The 24084-nt window shown below is 34.8% G+C and overlaps 1 protein-coding gene, 1 long non-coding RNA gene and 1 pseudogene across 2 annotated transcripts; 1 reads left to right on the top strand and 2 right to left on the bottom strand.

Moving 5' to 3' along the window:
* Nucleotides 1–1838: 1838 nt before the first annotated feature.
* LOC120128774 lies at nucleotides 1839–18206 on the bottom strand. The gene is made up of 4 exons (XM_039146408.1): nucleotides 18194–18206; nucleotides 2389–2434; nucleotides 2205–2310; nucleotides 1839–2098 (listed from the first exon to the last, which is right to left on the bottom strand). The coding sequence occupies exons 2-4, from the start codon at nucleotides 2419–2421 to the stop codon at nucleotides 1962–1964; spliced, it is 276 nt and encodes a 91-aa protein (XP_039002339.1). The 5' UTR covers nucleotides 2422–2434; nucleotides 18194–18206; the 3' UTR covers nucleotides 1839–1961.
* LOC120128619 lies at nucleotides 11383–12681 on the bottom strand (annotated as a pseudogene).
* Nucleotides 18207–19929: 1723 nt separating the features above from the next.
* LOC120128720 lies at nucleotides 19930–22492 on the top strand. Its single transcript, XR_005516650.1, has 2 exons — nucleotides 19930–20040; nucleotides 22264–22492. It is a non-coding gene; the product is annotated as an uncharacterized LOC120128720 (long non-coding RNA).
* The last annotated feature ends 1592 nt before the right edge of the window (nucleotides 22493–24084 follow it).

The raw sequence follows: 24084 nt of genomic DNA, 5'->3' as shown, positions 1-24084 counted from the left end.
GAACTTCTAACACCAAATTTAATCACTGATATTATATATAGTATACATAAGATAATAATATTTAGAATCTAAAAGGGAAATTGACAGATTTACCTATATACTTTATCATTTTAATGTAATATATACATCTTTTAAATGTTCAATATAATATATATTTATTTAATCTTCTAATATAGTACCTATATACTTTACAAGGCCAGACAAGGACGATACAACTAGGGTTAGGGAGCGAGAAGTAGGGGGAGATGAAAAATAACCCCAACTGCTCGTATAATAGAGTTTTGGCCCTTACGATATGATTGACAAATAAAAAAAGTAAAAATCTCACAAAATATTTCATAAATTCTCTTTTATCATATGATTAATAATTTTAATCAATAAAAAATAATCATTTCATTCTTTTTATTCTACGTTACTAATCCACTTATAATAATTTTCAAGTAACCGTCAACCTTCATATTTACATGCAAAAAACAAAATGAAAATTTGTCATTAAAAAATAGCATGGAAGAAAATATACAAGATAGATAATTTTTAATGATTAAGATCGTACAAATAAATTTTTTTAACATGTGATAATAAAAAAACTATATGTATTGTGTTCACCATTTGTTCTATTAAAGAGAACGAAATGTCCACGTTCACCTGAAAAATATAATCTTTCTTCGTTTTATAATTTTCAATATATTAAAATTACGACATAACGCCAACAATACAAAAGATTTAGATAAGTCATAACACTAAAAATTAATATAAGAGACAAATTATAAAATTAAATCTTAATTTTTTATTAATCTAATATTAATATAAAAATATTAATTTAAAAATAATTTTTAACTGTTTAACTTTAAGTACTCTTGCTCCACATTCATGGTGCCCAGATAAATAATGGTCATCATCTGACATTCCCAAGCCTAGCCTCGCACTTTGATGATGGGAATAATATTGTATTAAAGTATCTTTGACCTACTAGGGAGATGATAACCTCTTCAAGTGAAATGTTATCTTTGATTTTCTTTTGAGTGAATTAAAATATTTTAGAAATTTGAATAACATTTTTAATGAATTTAGATAAACTTAATATAAAAATAGGTATCTAAATTATGTCTTGAAAAATATTTTAGTATCTAAATAAATTTTTCGTTAAAAATGGGTATATAATATTTTTTTAAATAATATATTTATTTTTTAATAAAAACATTTTTATTTTTCAAATAAATTATCAAAATTATCAAGACGTGAAACTTGTTATTTAACAGAGAAAAGTGTAGCGAAAAAAATATTAGACACCTATTTTTCGTAAAAAAAATTTTATAGACTAAAATATTTTTAAGAATATATTTTAAATACTTACTTTTAGATTAACTCTTTCGGATAATATTTGATGCATGCATGTGAAAAGTTCATTTTGTGTGTTTTTAAGCTAACACGGCATACTTGAGGTGGTTGGCAAATGGGTTGGGTGGGCCAACTCATATCAGCGTAAAAAGGCGAAGTAGGTTTTCTCCACCGCATACTTCGACACCACAAAATAATACGAAGGCAGAGAAAGGTTGTTTGATGGGCATGGAATAAAGCGATTTCTATTGCTCCAAAACCCCCCAAAAAACCCTTGGGACTCTGATAATAGACACACGCAGTCGTCCCTTTTATAACATAACATGGTCCCCAAGTCGGCCTTTTTAATTAAACATCTTTTATTTATTTCTATACATGCATTTAGTATAGTTCTTAAATGTGCAAAGGACCAAAGAGAAAAGTGGGGTTACATAAAACGACACCAATACAAAAGTAAACAAATAGGGCAGTGCCACGTTTGTCGAACGTGCCATCACCTCCTGCAATCCCGTTTTGTTCATATACTGCTCCCACATTCTCACATGCCGTCGCACTTCCCAACTACTGTTGAGTTATACAATTCTTCATTCTCTTCCTGCGACGTCATTTTCTACTCGTTCGTATTATTCTGAATCCTTCGTGATAGCATTAAGCCTCTTCTGAATCCTTTGCCTTTTCTCTCTCTCACTTGATTTCTGACCTCTGCCCCTTATGTAAGCCTCAAAGAACTCTTTGTTCTCTTTCTCCAATTCATTCCAAACTGAAAAACCAAAATCATACACATCATATAATAAATATTACAGTGCATGTAAGCTTATAATCTGCAATAAAATAAAGAGAGAAAAAAGGGTGGGTCAGCTGAGAACCTGTTGAAGTTTTGACTGGTATAATGTCGGCGTGCTTAGATAAAGCTTCCATGCACTCTTCTTTGCTCATGTTGAATATCAAACACTCTTCTATAAGATGCTGTACCTGCATACAAAATATAGAGATGAAAATTACAAGTGGAAATACGAAATTAACAGGCTTAATTAATTGTTTACTTATTACCAGGTGGATGTATGAAGCAGAAGAGTCTCCCATTGATTTCACAAATCTCTGTTTCTACTGGTTAGGCTTATGGATAAAACTACAAGGGCTGGAAATATATAGATAAAGAGAGGGAGGGAGGGGGGAGAGTAGATAAAAGAACGGCAGGTAGCTAGGAGAAGAGTGGGTGCAAAACAAGGAAGAATCGGGTAGCGAATAAAGATCAAAGATAAGAGGGCCAAATTTCTCCAATTTATAGAAAGCTCGGGGAATGGAAATGCGATATTAAATAACAAAAAAAGTCACAGATAATCACGTTAGATTGGACGTTCTCAAACTATATCTCAAGTTTTAAATTGGTCTTCAAACTTTAAAACATTTTGATTGAGTGCTTAACACGCATTAGTATTATATCAATTAAGTCATTCTACTAACTTAATAACCTATAATAAAATTAGGGTTAATTTCATTAGGCATCCTCAAAGTAGTGCACAGATGTTAATCGACCTTTAATTTTAATATGTTTTAATTGAGTCTACAACATTGGAATTGCATTAAAATGGTCCTTTCACTGTTTCACCAACATAGTAATCAATTTTGGTATTCAGTTATAGCTCAAATTTAACATGGATAAGATTTTTTTTATTAAACTTGGGTAAGTAAAAGGTAATATATGTTCAAGATAACTTTTAATTTTTCGACATTGATCGTTCATACCCTTAACATCTATAGTGCTCGAACTCGGATCCTCAAGGAAAAACAACAATTCCTTTACCACTTAGCCCACTTGATTTGTGCAATATATATAAGATTTTAAACACTGGTAATGACATTCATGTGCCAAAAACTAGATAATATCATTAAAATTTAGAAAAATGATATATTTTCTGATGTATATCTTCATTCAATTAGCACATATTCAATTATCGTGTATTTAAATTTAAATCTTTTTAATTTAAATATGATCTACTCCATATCCAAACTAATAATTAACGTATAAGTTGACAATTAAAATGACTTAATAATATAATTTATACGAGACTTATACTTCAAAAACTCGGTTATAATATTTTGAAGTAAGATGACCAATCTAAATCTAGAGCATAATTTGAGGACATAAGCTCCAAGCCTCCAACTAATCCATACAATTTTTAAAACTTTTATTTTTGAAAGATATATAATTATAGCAAAGGGAATAATATGTTGATATTATTGTTCATCTAGTATGATTAATTGATCACATTTATTTATATTATAATATAGGTTCACACATCCTATAAAAGGGGTGAAAGAAAAGCAAATCTACGTGGATGAAGTCATAGGTTGTCGGCGGTGTCCAAAGTGCACGTGGTACTATGAATATGATTGGTTGAGGGGCAAATTTATTTTAAAAACCTCAAATAAATAATTATTTACATAAATAAGATCCTCTAGAGATTATTTGAAAGAATAACCCTTAAATTGTCCATATAGGACAACCTCGCAGCCTGCAAAACACGTGTTAACTCATCGCACCCTCCAACAAGCGAGATACGTCCGACGTGGTTGTATTTTTTAGGTAAGCCAATAAAACAATTGAATAAAAATGACCTCACTCATTACGAAGCACGATGTAGCCTTTATGATCCAAAATATCACGAGATTTATAGGGGACCTCGTGGCATGCAAAGCCTGAGGTTCTTTCGGAGTCCCTAACCCCCTTTAGTGTCCATAGCCTTGTTCGAAAACTATTTTCAAGTGGGAAATTGATTTTTTTTTAAAATTTAATTATAAACACGTAGTGTTGCAATTTATCTTTAAGGTGACTATAATATCATCATATATAAAACATTTCAAGCAGGGTAAAAATGACGTTGAAAATTGTTAGAAATCATGGTTTTGTGAAGGAAGAAGAAAAAAATGGTTTGATAGACATATTAGAGTGTTATTATTTGCTTGTAAATATGAGTGATTTCAGAATTTATATGCTTAGAGGTATAGTATTGCAACTTATATTTATGTTAAAGCTAATTTGGCCACAAACGAGATATTTTAATGGGGTAAAAATCGTGTTGGAAAAGGTTGGAATACATGATTTGGTGCATGAAGAAATCAAAAGAAATTGAAAACTAAGAAATATGTGTTGTTAATTAAAAAATAAATAATGAAAACAACCTCATTTAATTGATACATGGGTCTGAGCGATTGTGACATTTTCTTCGTATGTCCGGGATTCTTACATATAGAGCATAATTTCGGTTGTCCTATTCTTTCTTGATGTTCGACCAAATCCTCGTCACAAAAAATCCGAGTTGACATTGGACGACTGATTTTTTTCGTCGTAGTGAATAATCTAGCCGTATTGTAGGTTCATCATTAGCTTCATCCAGATCCCATTCATTTTCAATGGGAGGGAACTCATATTCATTAACCTTGAATATATTCCAAGTAAGTAAACTCGATCAACAAATCTCATATAGAGTATTCGGACAGAAGCAACAGCAGCAATGGTGTGCGTACATGAGTATTTGAAAGTTTGGAAGAATCCGCACTCGCATGTTTTTTTCTCGTAAATTAACCACATATGTGTTGTGTTGCATTCCTTCCAATGTCCTCGTAAATTCTGATACACGAAATAATGACATTTTGCGAGAGAAGCATATGACACTCATTGCGTTGGAATGGTGCTGAAATGATTGTAACTTTCAGAGGAGGTCTGGGTGGATTTGGTGGCCACCTGCCATCCAGCCAGTTGTTTGTCTTCCCAAGGTTGTGAAAAGAGTTATCAGTCGATAATATGTTGTTTTGACAACGGATGTGATAGGCAAATGGTGCACTCCCTTGAGTGATGAATTTATTGCCTCAACCAAGTTCGTTGTCATGTGACCATACCGTCTACCCCCATCAAATTATCGAATTCATTTCTCCTTTGTGGTTCTAGTAAGGTAGTTGAAGCCCTCAGATTTCATGTGTCTCAGTTCCTGCATCATGTCCTCAAACTCACGTACGGACTGTGTGTAATCTATCAATAAAAGGTGGAACAATTAATTTGAAATAATTTTTTAAAGATATGGTAAACCGAAAAGGGTGAAATATGTACCCATTCGAAGCACCATTAGATGTTCATCTTGAATCTTGAACTTCTGTAAATAGTTTGTGGCAATATGTCGTAAATAGTATCGGTGATAAATATTAGGGGGGTTGGCAAGACGGGCCCATACGTTGGAGTGCGTATTTGATACTAACGCATTTGCCAGAAATAAGACAAATCCCACCATCTCTATCATGTATCACATGTGATAGAACATGTGTTTGAAAGTTCGTAAGAAAGAATTCCCAAGAGTTGATACCTTCCTTTTCGACAGTTGCGAAGGCGATGGGAATAATTTTTCTGTTGTTGTCTTGTGCAACTGCTAATAACATTATTTGAGTGTATCAAACATATAACCAAATGTCATCGATTTGAACAACCGGCTTGCAATGTCGGAATGCATTAATGCATTGTGGAAAAGTCCAAAAGAGTCGGTAGAATTGGCATACACATTGTACAACACGATCATTTTTGTACGTCTGGATTGTTTCCAATTTCACAATTGTTCCCGGAATTTGTTTCTGCATCAATTTAAGCCCTGACCGCAATTCATTGTATGATTCATCCCATTGTTCGAATAATTTTTGTTAGACCCCGATACCTTGCATATCATGCCTTGTGGTAGTCAACTTTGTACCCGTATAGCGATGTAACTGAAGCAATGCATGTCGCAATCGTAACACGTGGATTTGATTTGAGCAATGGAATGAAGGCTTCAGAAAGCACGTGCACATCCAAGTTATGATGATCTTGATTCAGGATGTCAGCGGTGTATGTATGTGGTTGGACGTATTTTATGAGTTTCCAAAGGTTGTTCATCATCTTTAATCGTGATACATGAACCCTTTAATTACATCCATGCTTATTGTGGAGACATTCAACGATGTACTTATTCGTATCAGTTTTTTTCACAGTTGACGTGACAGAGTGACGTATGTTGTAGTTATTGATTACAACCACAACTTATTCTTTTGTCTTAAAACTCATTCGTGAAAAGAGAAAATAAAATTGCCAACTTACTAAACAAATCAAAATAAATATTGAAAAATTAAAACATTATATTAACCTGAAAATCATTCCAACATAGAGATCACCATCACTACGTTGATTGTATTGCTCAATGTTTGAGAATTGGGAAAATTCTGGAGCGTTGAATCCTTCCATATCAATTGTTGTAAAGTGTGATGGTAGTTGTTAATAAGAAATAAACATTGCAGCATGTGGAACCGTTGTAGCCTGGTCGTATTCTATGTTGTCTTATGCTTTTGGTGGCATGTCAAGGTCTTCTGGTTCTTCATAGAAGGGGCCTAACTCATCACCATCGGGGTCAGGCTCCCTTATTGGTTCTTCGTCAGAATGATCCCCCTCAAAGTGAAATAGTTCAACCTCGTTTAAATCAAAGTTAGCTGCCACTGCATATGTTTGTCGATCACGAGACCGCTCACGAACTGGTTCCCCAAGATCAATGTTACAAACACCAGTAAAAGAATGTCTCCCCATATGTGTTGAGACGTTATCCGCAGAAGGGATTTACGTTGAATATTGTCCAGATGAGAAATCATCGAACCAATTAAATGTGGATTGTTGCATAGGTGCATGGTGGCATGTTCAAGTAAAACTCAAATCTAGCAACGCATGAATGCCTTGGCATTGAAGACGACGATACACCAAAATCGTTATGTGTATTGTGTGTGCTTAACAAATTGAAGTCGTTTCTCAAATTTTTCGTCGGACTTTCAACAGTTGGATCAAAGCCGAACTCCGCTCGTCTCTAACTTGGCATATTGGTACCATCATCAGCATCAGAAAACAATGCACACAACTCCATCGACCCTCCAAATGAATATTGCAAGTGAGCATCGACCATCATATTCACATCACTATTATCCTCAATGGTGTATATCGTGTACGTTAATGGTTCTAACGATGTCGGTAGTCGTTACTTCAAGGGTAACAATTTTGTACCATAAGCATGTGAGACATTTTTCTTCACTTCCTTCATTAACTTGTTATACCTTAACTTTGTTGGTAGTGCTATTGTCATAGTGTGTACGGACTCAAACACGACACCGAGATATACATCACCTATCATTTCACCATTCTAATATACCAAAGTAGTAAGGCTTTCTCTTATCGACATTTTAGTTGAGTGGTTGTTCGCTAATACTGAATTGTGGTTTTTTTATTGATTAAGAACCTCGCGGGTGTCAAGACGCGATTTCAAATAATGCGTGTTGCAGGGTGCGAGATCTTGGTATATCGCATTTTGCAAGATGTGTAGTTCTGCTAACGTACTTATGGTTATCACACAATTATGATTATCTCGTTATTATTATAAGTCTTTCTCTATAGCTTACGCCTTAACACACGTTAGTCGATGCCCCTCTAAAGAAATCAAAGTAGCTTAATTACTCGTTATCGATCTTGCTGAAGTTAGGTGAGGTCATTTTCTCTCACCTGAACTATCTCGTTCGTCTTCTCACCTAGGATGTTAAGGAAAGGTTAATTAGCACTTAAAGGGTATTTTAGTGATCTCTAACTTCAGAGAGATCTCTAAGCGTTTCACGATTTTCTCGCAATTATGCTTGTTGTTCACTAACTGAATCACTAGTTAGCTCAATACCTGAATCAAGTTCATTACTAGGTTATAACACTCCTAACACTCTTATTGTACTTCTCCCACCCTTGAAGTAGTGAAACGACTTATCCATTCCCAGTTCACTGACATTCTCGAAGCCCCATACTTTTTGTTAATACTGAATCTGACATATTCATCGTATTACTTATCGGATATCTCTTGTAACGATCTTTGGTCCCAACTATTTGTATACGTCATTGATTGAAGATACTTTGGTGTATTACGCTTAATATGGTTACACTCGATGTAAACTACTCCTACGAGTGTCTTTAGGTATGTTTGATCATTTATGTCCCTCACGGACTAAGTCTTACTATTACGAATCGACATTAGATCTAACAAACCTTAAACGGGTCAAAACAACATTCAATAACGCTTAGTACCTTTAATGAATGCAAATGCATCCTTTTCCATCGAGCAGAACAGAGAATGATCGATCATTTCTTTCAAGGGATCGATCATTTTTCTCAAGGAATCGTTCCTTTCAAAAAAAAAGGATCGATATTTTCTCCTGAGAAATCGATCTTTTTGGAATGGGATTGATCCTTTGCTAGACAGATACTTTGGGATCAATCCCTTTGGTTGAGGGATCGATCCTTTTTCTGAGAATGACTTGCTTAAGCTCGGGAATCACTCAAGAATCATCCCAAACAACATGGGTTGGTTTCTAAACTTATTCAAAAGCTTTAGTAAGTTATTCAGGGTCTTAAGGCATCATTTAAACATATTATTAACACCTAAAACGTGATTTGGTTGAGAAATCAAAGATGAACCCTAAAATACTCAAATCACAAAATCTTAGCAAAAACCATAGATTTATGAAACCTTAATACTCCAAAGGATTAAAAATACACTACCTTGAATTTAGAAACCCAAAATGAAGCTCCTTTTTCTATCAATCAGTCTCCTTTTTTACTTTGGTTGATTTTCCACCATTTTTCCAACTCTTGAAGCTATGGAGACTTGGAGGAGAGAAGGAGAAGAGAAATGAAGAAGAAGAATCTAAGAAGAGGAGATGGGATGAGAACCCACGTCCAAAACACCAATAAAAATCCTAAAATCAGCTTCCAAAATATTCAATGGTCTAATTGCACTTTTGGTCCTTTGCATTTTATTTTATATTAAAAAATTCTTTTTTTGTGACTAATAGGGCCCAAAGCCAACCCAATTAAGCCCAACAACTTAATTTATAATTTCACATGGTTTACTTACCTCTCGGGTAAACCCGAAACTACTAACCCGTAATTTGAGGTATTACAACCACGCCGACTAAAGATTGGGATTGGGAAAAACTAAAAGCGTTTGTTCCAGAATGGGTGTGCTGCTGTATAGCTGCTATTTATTCTCCTAGTTCAAGACTCGCCAAGGATATACCGGTTTGAAGACGAGAAACGAATCATGCTTTCACGGTTCAGTCAGCATACTGTGCTTTGTCTCTAAATATTCCAATTGGGAATAATGCGCCTTGAAAGGTTGTGTGGCAGCTGAAAGTATCACAAAGAATTAAAACCTTTCTTTAGTTAACCTTTCATAGAAAATTATTAACCAACATGGAAAGGTACCGTTGACATATTGCCATGTCTAGCAGATTCTCGTTATGTCAGGCTGGTGAGGAAGATTCAAGCCACGTTTCACGCCACTGCACATTCGCCACTAATATATGGCGCAGGTTGATCAATGAAAATAAACTTCAATTGTTCCTTTCGATGCCCCATGAGGAGTGGATCATGATGAATGTGAAAGGCCAAGGTAATTTCCCTCTTAATAATAGCAATTGGAATATTCTTTTTGTTACTGTGTATTGGAATATTTGGAAGTGCCAGTGTAGCCTTCTTTTTCAGCCCCACTATGTAGAGAAGGATGATGTTATAAAGCAAAGTATCAGATTTAAATTAAAATGAAATTTTGGTGAGTAAAAATTCCAGATCACAGCAGAATGGCGCTACGCAAGTCTAATGCGTGGTGGAGTCGACCTTCCATGGGTTGGATTAAGGTGAACACTGATGATGTGGTTGGTGGAAGAATGAACATGGCTTTTGCGGGGGGGAGTGCTACGAGATCATCAAGGAGCTTGGATTTTAAGGTTTGCTCGTAGCTTAGGTATATGTTTTGTGCTCTCGGCTGAACTGTGAGCAATCCATGATTCCTTGATCCATGCATGGAATCTCGGATTTAGGAAAGTTGTGTTAGAGATAGATTGTGCAAAGGCGGTTGTGATCATTCACAATGTCGGCCAGGAAAGAGACGGTTGTGCGATAGTTAGCAGGATCCATGAGTTGATTCAAAGAGACTGGGTAACGAGATCATTTGCCACTTTGTTGTAGATAAACTGTAGACAATGGCAAGGGGAAAGGAACTTAGGACAGTGTTCTACCATTATCCTCAGTGAGGTGGCTAATATTATTGATAAGGATAATGAAAATAAAACTAAAACGTATAACACATGTTCAAAAAAAAAATTAGTGTAAACTACGCCAATGGTCACTGTGTTTTAGGTAAGTATTCATTTTCACCATTGATATTTGAAAAGTCAAAAATCGATCACTAACGTTATTGTTTGACCATTATTTTGCACAATGTTAACAATTATTATTGTGGCTGACAGAAAGCTGATGTGGCATGTTAATATAATTTTTTTGTACTATTTGACCATTATTTTGACCTACTCTCTCTTTGTTTCTAACCAAATGACGCCAGACAGAATAGTGATTATCCTGTAGGCTAGCTCCGACAGACGATTCACAAGAGAAAATTCGCCCAAAAACCAGAGAAAAAGTCTCTAGGGTTTAATAAAATATTATAAAATCAAAACTATGCAAAAAGCAGTCCACAAGCCGGACTATTATAGCAAAAAAATCGTCTTTATTCGAATTTTTCCAAAAATCACTCTAAATTGAAATTCGAAATAAAATAAGCAATCTCCCAAAAATCCGGCCTAAATCGGATTTAAATTGACTTCCTAATTAACAATCGAAATATTACCATAAATAGTAAAAAATAACTAAATCTAGTGATTCGGAGGGGAAAATGGCAGAATTTGAGGTTGAAAAAAAGGCCACATGGAGCGTAGCTCGATGTGGAGAGCGTGCGCGTCGAAAAGAGCTTTCCGGATTGGGGTCTTATGCGTGATTCTGACACCTGTAGCCAAAGTTATGGCCAAAAGACTGAAACATACTCAAAACGACCCCAATGAGGAACATGTCACAATCAATTCCCGTCTTTGCGCTGATCTGCCAACTTATGGTATCTCAGCGCCATCAACGTGCAATCTGACAGCTCAGCATCATCTGTCTCGGATCCCCCTACATCACCAAACAAGTGCTCGTGCATAACCTCCTCTTCGTCCTAATACCTTTGAGATAATCTCCAACTCATCCTGCAAATCGCCTTTGAGGTCGTATTAAAAAGGATCATATAATTAAATTATCTAACAATCAATACCTAATGTCCCTGTCTAAATGAAGAAACAGTAGCCATGGTCATAATCTTGGACTACCTGAACCGATTATCAAATATATGTATATAGTGGGATTATTGAAAGTAACTCATAACATTAAAAGACAGATATTCTTCATTGAGCCTAGCAGTTCTGAGAAACGAGATGGACATGTCGACTGAAACATTCATTGTAAGGCTAAGACCTTTGACCTGAACAATAGTCACTCCAACTTCATCGACAAGATTTACAACAGCACTTGCAACTAAATTTCCAGTTTTATCCTGCCAGATTTAATTTATTGTCAAACAAAATGAATCCAGATTTCATATGATTCTAATTTCACAGGATTTCAGATGGAGATTTTGAATAGCTTACGGTGAGGCGATAAGGGACCTTGAAGGTGTAGTAAACGAAGCCAAGCTCCACCTATCTACAAGGATGCCATGCACGACGAAATCTTCGTAGAATCTTCCCTCGAAGATGACTCTGTAAGGGTGAATAATAAGCCGTGAAACGCTCTCCGCTTCTTCTTTGTTTAGCTCCAGGAACACCTTGGCTTTTTCTATGTCCAATTTCTTAACTCTCTGGCTTAAATTAGATAGTGAGAAGTAAACACCATGAGAGCTCACAAGGTTCAATCCCCAAAGTTTTTTTTTTCAAAAACCGACAATTCAATAAGGTTAGAGATTGGGTTTAACAGGCTCAGTCCCAAAATCCCTAACCTGATTGAATTGAAGATGAGAGAGTGGAGATGGAGGAGAAGGGTTGATCAAAATAATGGTCAAACAGTGATAAAAAATTATATTAACGTGTCGCATAAATTTTTCGTCACATTAACGGTTGTTAACGTTAAGTGATCATTTCGTAACAAATGATAACGTTAGTGATCAATTTATAACTTTCCAAACATCAGTAGTGAAAAAAGAATACCGACCCAAACAATAGTGATCATGGATGTAGTTTACCCAAAAATTTATTTCAAAAGCTGATTCAAACAGTAATTTAAATTAATTATCGATAATTAAATTTTCAACGTTGCATAGACCATAGAGATAGGGCGATTTGACTAAATTGACATCTTTTCGTCGAAATTCTCCCTTTCTAATACCCTTTGACCAATATTTCCCGAAGTAGCATCCTTTCGATTGAGGTGGCACAAAGGCGCATCCCTGGGGATGCGCCTTACCTGGGTTTATGTTGACTGGGATGCCACGCGTATAAGGCGCATCCCCGGGGATGCGCTTTATATGGGTTCTGTTGAGTCGGATATCACGCTGATGTTTTTTTTAATAATAAAGATTTTATTTTTATTGTTATTATAAATTATTAATATATTATGTAAAGTGTTTCGGTTTTAATTTAAGAATTATCGAATGTATTTTTTAAATGTGTCTTAAAGGTAGAGTGAATTTAGATTTTAGTGTTATATGTTTCAAGGACTTTGGCATTCACCCATTCCACGCGATATTAATCGGATGAAACAATAGATGAAAACCAGCTTTGATCTTATTGTAGTTATAGGAAAAATGTATGAAATTATAATATTACACGTATGGTTATATATCTATTATTTTTTTATTTTGATTATCGATCTATTAATTTTATCACTTAATTATTTAAATGTTATCAATCTAGTCATATGTTAATCAATATTTAACGAAAATATTGATGCATAAGTTAATAAAATTAATATAATTACACATTTAATCTTCAATACTTACATATTTTATTAATTTAGTTTTACTTTTAATTTAATTTAATAAATTTAATCCTCCAATCAGAACATGAAATGTGTCATCGTATACATAAATTTTTTTATAACTTTTAATTTGTTTAATTTAATATTTTTTTCTCTACTTAGAATGTGGAATTATTATAATATTTTAAAATTAATAATTAATTTTTATAATAAATAATATTAATTATTATATTAAATAAATATCATAAAATAATTTTTAAATAAAAATTAAAAAAAATATTTAGGTGTTCATACATTGAGAAATTATAGAAAATACAATTACATTTAAATATTATAAACAAAAACATTCATTTAAATAGAATATTAATTACATAAGGGTTAACGGTTATGTGATGATAACAGAGCTGGACATTTTTTTTCTATTGTGTCCGATGTTTCTACAATGCCCACATTGTTTTTGTTTTGTTGACTTCTCCCGAATATCCATATCACAATGTATTCTAGTAGATTTTGGACGACCTGAGTCCCTCAATAGCAGTAGATCTGATACAATTGTAAGCCAAGTTTGAATCTCATCTGAGTCTCTTTCGTTTCCTATGGGTAGAAACTCAAATTCATATATCTTGAATACTTGTGAAAGTTGGTATACGGGATCAACATAATTTTTGTAGTCTAAATGCGAATATGACCAAGCTACAATGACATGAGAGCATGGATATTTGAGTGCTTGAAAGAAACCACAATCACACCACCTCTCTTGCAAATTAACTCTGAAAGAGTTAGTTTTAATCCCTTGCAGCGGACGTGGCATTTTGGTTACACGAAACAATTCACGGGTATGAGAAAAATTTGTAACCAACATCACATTTGATGCAACCACTTTTTTCTGTAAATCAACTACTAGTCTTGGGTGGTAAATATGGATGTTTTACATCCAAGTAAGAGCTTGTCCATCGAGCTTTGTAATGAGTTGACCCAAACGAAAATAAGTCGTTTTGACCAACGTCGTGACTGGTAAATAACGCGCCCCCTTTAAGGTTGAATTTATTGCTTCAGCCAAGTTGGTTGTCATATGACCATAGCGATACCCCCCCCCCCCGTCATACGCATTTGTCCACAACTGGATCACCGATGTCGTCTTCTCGAATGAGTTCCACATGGCGGTGGTTGTCTATTTCGCTGAGGATTTCTTCATGGAACTTGTTCTTCAATCTCTTCATCTTCACTATCATCATCATCATCGGTATTTTCTTCGGCTGGTGTTGTAGATGACGCTGAAGGGCATGTATAAAATAACTGTAACATCCCAAAATACAGGTTAGTGACTTTATTGTAAAACTTCAGAGTTTGGTGATTGAAGTAGGATATTTGAATAGTGTAATGATTTGTTCGGAAATATTTCCTAAAAGTTTATAGTAATTATCCAAAGAATTAAAGGCAAAATGGTCTTTTAACCATTAAATGATTAAATTGTGTTATGTTGAGGATATATACGGGGAAAGGGATAAGAAGAATATCTATTCGTCTCCTCTTTGTTCTTCCATACGAGAGAAAGCCACAGCAAAGGTGAGTTTTCTATTTTATTGCTTATTTGTTGTTTTAAAAGTTGGGTTATGATCACTAGATGATAATTAAGCTTAAGGAAAGCTTAATTTGTTCTAAAACAACAAGATGAAAGGTATATGAGAGATTAAAGATTTTGAGTTTTTGAATGAAATTTTGAAATAGAGTTGATAAGTTGAATTTTAAGTTGAATTTGACTTGTCATCTATGAGAATAAGAAGATAGAAGTGTTGGAATTAAGTTTGGATAACATGGAAAATTTAGTATGATTCTTGAATTATATGAAGGATAGGATTTTGAAGTTATAGATGATTTTCATGGATATAAGTTGGTTTAAGTAATGGTAGTTGAGTTTAATGTCATGAAAAGCGCTTAATATAGAAGAATTGAAGGAAGAATTGATGATTTTCGGGATTGAAATACAATTTCTGGGTAGAGGGAACCGATACCCTATGAATGGGAATCGATTCCCCCTCTTGAAAGAAAATTTCAAGAATGTCTAGGGGGTATCGATTCCCCCTAAAGGAAAAATGAAATTTGGTTCAATAATCTGGCTTAAGTTGTTAACATCAAGTTTAAGGTTTAGGCTTCTGATAGTTGTTTTGAAATGTTATATTTATGTAGATATTGAGCCTAAACAAGTTCTGGAATAATCAAAGGATTATAATTGATTCAAATCAAACAAGGCTAAGGTGAGTGCAATTTTAATTGTAATTATATTATTGAACGAATATTGGCTTGTGATGAGCCAATGATGGAGTTACTATGGTAAGAAGTGACTCCTAAAATGTTATTTGATATGTGATTTTTATATGTACATGAATACATGATATGCATAATCATAAGAGCATAAAACATAAGATATATGATATGATATGCCTGATTATATGCATATGTGATATATGCTATGAGACATGACCAATGTGAAATGAAATAAGCTATGTGTATATATGAAATGACATATGAATATGCAATACATGATACATGTGATATGATATGAAATACATGGTTACACATGCATGTGGTATGTGACAGAAGAGAAAGAACAAGTAATGAGAAATATATTCATAAAAAATGCCCATAGTATATGATACGAGAGTTATAGGTATAGTTGGCATGCCAAGAGTCGAGGGTTCAAGTGGTCCTTTGGGATATATCACGTGGTCCTTCGGGACATATTCAAGTGGTCCTTCGGGACATATCATGTGGTCCTTCGGGACAAATATCAATACTGAACGAATGTTCGGTGCCCCATGAGGGAATTTATCGAGCTGTGGTGACAGCATTAGTGCACAACCACAATGTACTCACATACCTCTATTCTCAATATTATACATGGGCAATACAATTGCAAGATAAATTAAAGTGAAAGTGATACAAGAAAGTAAGTTTCACATGTGCATGACATGATTTATATATGTCATATTGAAATATATGCATGCATATTGAAATGTTATGATCAAATGATAAGAATGCATATTCATGAAATTATTGTTACAAGTTTATGTATTGCCTCACTAAGTCTATGACTTAGCGTGTAAGTGATTTACACGTAGGTACCAAGAAACGAGAAGATCAGTAATAGAAGTGGCAACGATAGCATCACTACTAGAAGTTCAGATCAGAAGTAATCGACAAAGTATGTATTTTGGTGTGTATAAAGTGTTGGCATGTAATAAGTCGTTAATTATTAGCACTCTGATTGAGTTTGTATTTTGTGGTCTCTTTTATGTAAATTAAAGTAATTTGTTTTAAACAAAGTTTTAAATTTCTCGGGGTTTTTCTTTAAGTGTCAAGGTTTGAAAAGTCAAAGTGACACCTCATACTCGTATTCGGGTCGGGTACGGGTTGGGTGTTACAATAACGACCCTGGAGGAGTGCTACTAACAATCTCACCGCTCATAGAAAATTGAGAAAAGTGTGAAAACATTGACATCGATGTATGTGATCCAGATAGAGGTTGAGGTGTATGTGGAGAATGACCACCAGCCAAATAAGATGCATATGAACCATATGATGGATCATTAAACATAGTCGTATATGCACCTCCATATGGTGTCATAAAACCCTGCGGCCTAGGCATGTAACCTGGCGGGCTAGGAATGTAACCCTACGGAGATGGCATATAAACTGGTGGGTTTGGCATATACCCGTGAGGAGATGGCATCTGAACTGGAGGGCTAGGCATCATCATCGGTTGATAGGGATGTTATGGTGGGACTGATGCAGAACCGATAGCGCCTTCTCTCCATCCACGAGTCGGGGGATGATGATATTGAGATGGTGGACGTCTCTCTCGGTGCCTAAAAATGTTAAACATCGTGCTTCCGCCGAAAGTAGAAACGACTTTCCATTTTCATTAAACTAGTCCATATAGTTATCCGTAACCATATAACCAGTTTTAGCGTAAAATTGTCGAGGGGTCAACTGTGCATACTGGTTCTCCCAAAGCGCAATCCAATCTCTGTGTCTCACCACCCAGTTAACCTCTTTCTTGCCTCGTCTATCGATGTTATGCATGTCGTCTAAATTCCTAAGTTCTCCAGGAATATATTGCGTACAACCAAACTGACAGAGCACGCGATCAACTGGATGCCACTCAATAATAGCATAACAAATAAGATGTACAATTGACATCCAAACCTCTAATGACCCACTCAGGTGGGGTGGGATGCAAGCATTTACTTCATCGCTCGTATAAGGTATCCACTGAAACTGAAATATAAATATACAATTCAAATAAATATAACATTCTAATTATATCTAACATTTTAAATTTAAATATTCATATTTAAACATATTTCAAAACATACCCAGACCTAGCTTTTTTATCAATAAGTAAACGGATTTCCTCTAGTCCAGTAGGTATATCTCTATGGTTCTTTCTTTTCATCGACCACCTATGAAATATAATATAAACTAAATATCACCCTATTTAATTAAAAATATTTAAATCAAAATTTAGTTCGAAAATTACCTCAATAATAAGGGGAATACGTATGGTTCATTGACGATCGGGCATAAGAAAGGCATGTGGAACCACGCCATGATTGCAGAAGCAAGAGACATCCACCGATAGCAGTTTTCTTATAATTTATCGCACAACACATTTATCTAAAGAGAAATGCCAAAACTGTAGCGCCCCAACTATATCTTCCAGCATCATCAAAATCAATCAGATGCTACAACCACATACAATGCACCTGGTTGCGAGATTTGTCAGGCATCAATATTCCTCCAATGATTCGTAGAATATAAGCCCGAGCACATGCCTTTACTTCATCATCTGAAGCATTTTCATTCAGAACTTCAAAATTAGCTTTCAACCACGATAATGTTATTCTACCTCCATTAAACTCTAGCTGAACAACTCCAAGATACTCCATGCACATTGACTGCCAATCATCATCCGCATACCACACATAATATTCTCATCGACGGGAAGCCCCAGATGCATAGAGACATCCTCCAATGTAATTGTAGCCTCTCCACATGGAAAATGAAATGTGTGTGTCTTGGGCTTTCACCTCTCAATCAATGTAGAAATTATGACAGGTTCGAGTTTACAACCGCCAATAATTGTTGCAATATACCCGAACCCGGCAGAAGAAAAATATTGCAAAATACGTTGCGGTGTCGGTATACGTGGGTTTTTAATAAAAGTCTCTTAAATACGATCAGTTTCCTAAATAATATGCATTATACAAATTTATAATTAATATAAATTCATTATAAATTTAAATTAAAAATAATAATAAATATTAACATTAATTATAAAAAAATATTATTATATCATTAAAATGTCTGGAGATGTGGTTTGTATCCAATCGCAGCAGCATTTCACTTTCCATTATAACTGTAGACAAAAAAATATAATTAGCACAAAAAATAATTAATTAATAAATTTAAATAAATAATAATTATATAAATATTATTTTAATAAAAAATAATATTTATATAATCATATTACTATAAAATATAAAAACTATTTAAAAAGATACTAACTTAAAAATAAATTTCTTACCACTAATAAGAAATTTAAAACTCAAATAGTTGGAGAATTTGAGTTATATAAGAGATGAGAAGATGATTTTGGTGTGAAGAATAAGAGGTTGGGGGGTTTATATAAGGTAATTGGGGGAAAACGGATGGACAATTATTACATTTAATGGAATGCGCGTCCTTGGGGATACGCTTTACCCCAGTGACATCCGACTCAGCAGAATCCCGTGAAAGCGTGTCCCCGAGGATGTGTCTTACACACGTGACATCCCAGTTAGCATAAACCTAGATAAAACGCATCCCCATAATACACCTTTATACCACCTCAACCGAAATGATACTACTTCGAAAAATATTACTCAAAAGAGTGTGATCGTACAAAGGCACAATCTTATATTATCTCTTCCGCCAAAGACCTCAACTCCCCTCCGTCCTTTATAGATCTCGCTGCAATAAACTTTCGTACAATCGCCGGCTTGGTTTCCGGTCAACCACTTCCAGAAAGTTTTCCCTTTATCTGATCACCGATCGTCGCCTTCGTAATCAAACGTCTCATTGCAGTTATTTCCACAATGAAGATCTCTCCGCTTTTTTCTCCCCTGTTACCCCTTTTTTTACGTAAACTGTCTTCTCGAGAGGTTCTATAGTTTTTTTTAATTTTTTTATACTTTCAAATAAATGTAATTTTTATTAGTGAACTTCACAGTTTGACACTGGAAATATAATAAATTTCTGGAAATGGTTTAGTATTATACAGTTTAAGAGAGAGTAGAATTTCTAGTTATCGGGGTTTTTCGATTGATTTATTCTCAATTTAGCAGATATTTAGCGATTAATGGTTTCAATTTTCACTAGGTTTTACTTTATTTGCTTAAGCCTGGAGTTACATAATTTTTCTGTTTAGTGGTAAATTTGATCCTTCATTAAATGCATGCTTGTATGTGCCTAGTAGCTTTCTGTAAAGCAATTGGTGAAGCTCTCTTGTTATAATTTTTGATGGCGTACGGCAATCTTGATACTAGATCATTGAAAATATTTGGTTGTTGTTATCTTCTACATGGCCTTAGAGTCTCCGATTAGGAATTTGTTACATGCGACAGTCTTTTCAGAATCAGGGCATTTGGATGACAAAAGATGCCGGTTTAAACGATGGTGAGATGACGTATGATACTTCATCTAGAGTTGATCCCAAACACTCTCATCAATGGTTCATGGATGGTACTGAGACAGACTTATATCCTAACTAGAACCAGGCGTTTGGGGTTCCAACCTTGGTTTTAAAAGAAGAGCCCTAAGAACGAGGCGCAGCCAGGCACTGAGATGGCGCCCTCTTGAGAAGAGGCGAGGCGAGGCGAGATATAAGAGGCGCGCACCTCTGGGCTTTAGGCGTCAGGTGCAACCCATTTGCGCCTTTCGGATTTTTTTAAAGATATTAATAGGAAGTTAAACAGATTAAAGAAGAAAGAAGATGATAAAAAAAAAGAAGAGAATATAACCGAGTGACCAAAAATCTCAGATAATATACGATTTTGACCAATTTTTTTTGGATTTGCGAAAATGACCAAAAAAATCGCAATGCGATCTTTAATTCGCATTGCGATCTCCACTATCGTAAATTCGCGTTGCGATAGTCTACAGTTGTCATTGCGATTTTCCAAATTCGTTGCGATAGTCTACAGTTGTCGTTGCGAAAGTCTACAGTTGTCGTTGCGATTTTCCAAATTCGTTGCGATAGTTAAAAAAAAAAGATTTTGTTTCTTAAGAATTTTTTCTAAAAAGATAGTATCCGCGCGGACGTGACGAACACACGTATTACCATTACCATTACCATTACCACGACCACGACCCGACCCGAGACGGACGGCGGCAGCGCGCGAGAGTCCCCCTTGTTCTCTATCACTCAATAAGGAAGTGGGAAAGTCAAGCCTTAAATACCATTCCCAATAGTGTTTCCAATACTATGTGGGATTTGAGCATTACCAACACTTGTTCCCAATACTATGTGGGATTGAGCCTTAAATAGTGATATTATTTTTGAATGTTTTGCTTAAAATTGCAATAATCGCGATTGATTGTAGATTGACTTTTAATTATGACATATTTAATCGTATAATACTAATGCAATTGGTTGATGATTCAGTTGTTTTAAGGTGCATGATTGTTAATTGTTTTCTGAATAATCACATTGTATTTGAAACAAGTGTTGGTAATGCTCAATCCCACATAGTATTGGAAACACTATTGAGAATGATATTTAAGGCTTGGCTTTCCCACTTCCTTGTTGAGTGATAGAGAACAAGGGGGACTCTCGCGCGCCGCCGCCGCCGCCGTCCGTCTCGTGTCGGGTCGGGTCGGGTCGTGGTCGGGTCGTGGTCGTGGTAATACTTGTCTTCGACACGTCCGCGCGGATACTATCTTTTTAGAGAAAATTCTTAAGAAACAAAATCTTTTTTTTAACTATCACAACGAATTTTCGCAACGATTTTGGAAAATCGCAACGACAACTGTAGACTATCGCAACGCGAACCGCGATTTTCAACTATCGCAACGCGATTTTCAACTATCGCAACGCGAATTTGCGATAGTGGAGATCGCAATGCGAATTAGAGATCGCATTGCGATTTTGTTGGTCATTTTCGTAAATCCAAAAAAAATTGGTCAAAATCGTATATTATCTGGGATTTTTGGTCACTGAGGTTATTTTCTCATAAAAGAATTACAATAGTAAGAAAGGAAGAAGACTTGAAAACTCTTTTTTTTATCACATTTTCTCATTTCTTAACCCTAATATTTGACATATTAACAAGTTCAACCCTATAGCCTAAATTTATAATCCAACTCTAATGTTTATTTATTTATAGCAAACCATTATAACTTCTTCCGCCCTTTGTCTGTTTTTAACCCAAAGTATATGTTCTTTTAGAAATTTAGTTATTTCATAATACATAATTAATTTTAATTTTTAAAATAATTAAATATTAAATTAAATATTAATTACTTAATAAATTTTGTTAAATATAAAAATTATTTTTTATAATAATTACAAATTTTAAATTGATAATAAAATAAATTTGTATCATTTAAAAATAAATGAAATAATAGTTTTAAATATTAAAAACATTAAGTATAAATCAATAACAATGTAGATTTTGGTGGAAGGGATTAAAATATGTTTATAAAAATAAATAGAATAATGGTTTTAAATATTAAAAACTTTAAGTATAAAGTAATACATTGTAGACAAGTATTTTAGGAGTTAATCGGTGAGTAGTGAGTATAAATATGCTCATACAATTAATTTATAAACTTTTTATCATAGATATATTTATAATATTATTTTAAGTATAAAATATGTTTCATAACTGATTTATAGGTTTTTTAGTATAAAAGTGTGTCTTGCCTACGAAATGTGTGCGTCTGGTCCTTGCACCTAGGTTACAGGGACCTTTTGCGCTTAGTTGCGCCTTGTGCCTTTTAAAATCAAGGTTCCAACAACCAATTTATTTTCTGGAATCTTGAATTCGAATGTTTCTCCATGGGGAAATGTATCTGGTTTTACTTCAATCTCGGGGCAGTTTTCTGAACGGTTATTTGATACTGAAACAGCTCGAGCAGTGAACTTTGATGATCAAAGCTATTCTTCTGGTAACATTGAGAAGGTTCTCATGGGGAGACAGGTTAATGAGGATTTATTTACAAGTGATTCATCATTTGGTTTATCTATGTATCATACATTGGAAGATCCTCGATCAGGGTTGATCTTTGGGGGGGGGGATTAGTAAGTTAAAAGTTTGTGAGGTCAAGGATTCGGAGAATATCATGTCTGCATCAATGGGATACGTGTTGAATAGGGTTGATAACAACTCTGTGTCAACTGATCATGATTACAGCAAGGTCGAAGATGGTATTATGCCAGTGGGCCTTCCTTATAACAAAGGGGATTCTATTGGTGACACCTATGAAAGAAAGAACAATGTTTTCATGTCTATGGGACAATACTATAGCAAAAGTGAGGATAACAATGGATTTGCAATGAGCAATTCCTTTGATAAGGGTGATAACAATTTCATGTCCATGTGTTAAACCTACAACGGGACAGATGATAATTCTGTTACTATCGATAGGTAAAGGAGACCACAACACCATATCTATTACTCGTAGCTACAAGGGGGGGGGGGGGGGCAGCTATAATTTGTCTGTTGATCCGCCCTATAGTAGGGGAGAGAGTACTAGTATATCGTTTGGTGGCTATGACGATGATTGGGGAGTATTATATCAAGCTATAATTTGTTGATGGGTCAGTCTTTCATCCAAAGATCAAATGCTCCTCGTGAAAAAGAGTTGGTTCAATCCAAGAATGCCATTGCCTCTGGAGCTGAAGTTTTTAGGAGGAAAGATGAGCCAAAAACATTTTAAAAAAAAAGAAAAAAAGAAGAAGAAGCTTCTAATAACTTCCCATCAAATGTTTGAAGTTTGTTGTCAACTGGTATGCTTGATGGAGTTCGTTTTAAATATATCGCATGGTCACAGGAGGTGAAATCACATTTCACGTGTTCTTTTAGTTTACCTTACTGTCTGGTTAGCCTGCTTCTTTTTACGTACCTCAGAAGGAGCTCCGTGGTGTAATAAAGAGTTCGGGATATCACATATACTTTGAGAATGGAAAGACAATTTATGGGATTGTCCAAGAGCTTAGAAGCACACCTCAGAATATGCTGTTCGACGATATTCAGACAATAACCGGCTCACCTATTAACCAGAAGTGCTTCTGGCTTTGGAAAGGTAATGTAAGGTATCGAACTGAAATTGCTTCTTTTTTGTTACCTAACATTCTGCTAGTTGCTATAGATTTAAATCACCCGAACATCATTTTTGTAGCAACTACATTTAGTGAGTACTCGTCGTCGATTAAAACAACAAGGATTTCTACTCATGTGCGAATCTTATCTTTTTCAGTAACTTTTACCTGTCAGTGTTGAGCTTCAACCTATATATGGAAAGGATGAAATGAAACAGTTGTCGTAAAACGACCATATTCATTTGCAAGTCGCAAGGTAGGGTTATCTCTTTTGTGTACATACGAGGGAAGCTTGTTAATGGGTGACAGCACCACTGACTGAACCTGCCTTTTTCTAAACATGGGCTAGGGAACATGCTAAAAAGCAGGGAGTCGATGTTTCAAAGAGGGATGCTTGCTATTTTATGTATTTCTTTGTATCTCAGCAGGGAACCTATAATTATGGCTTTAATCTTTCTATTTTGCTGAAATGTGAGATTTATTTATTTTCTTTATGATGTTGTGTAAA

The sequence above is a fragment of the Hibiscus syriacus genome, unplaced genomic scaffold (assembly GCF_006381635.1).
Source record: "Hibiscus syriacus cultivar Baekdansim isolate YM2019G1 unplaced genomic scaffold, ASM638163v2 tig00110482_pilon, whole genome shotgun sequence".
NCBI lineage: Eukaryota > Viridiplantae > Streptophyta > Magnoliopsida > Malvales > Malvaceae > Hibiscus > Hibiscus syriacus.
This window is presented reverse-complemented; position numbering and strand designations above follow the sequence as displayed.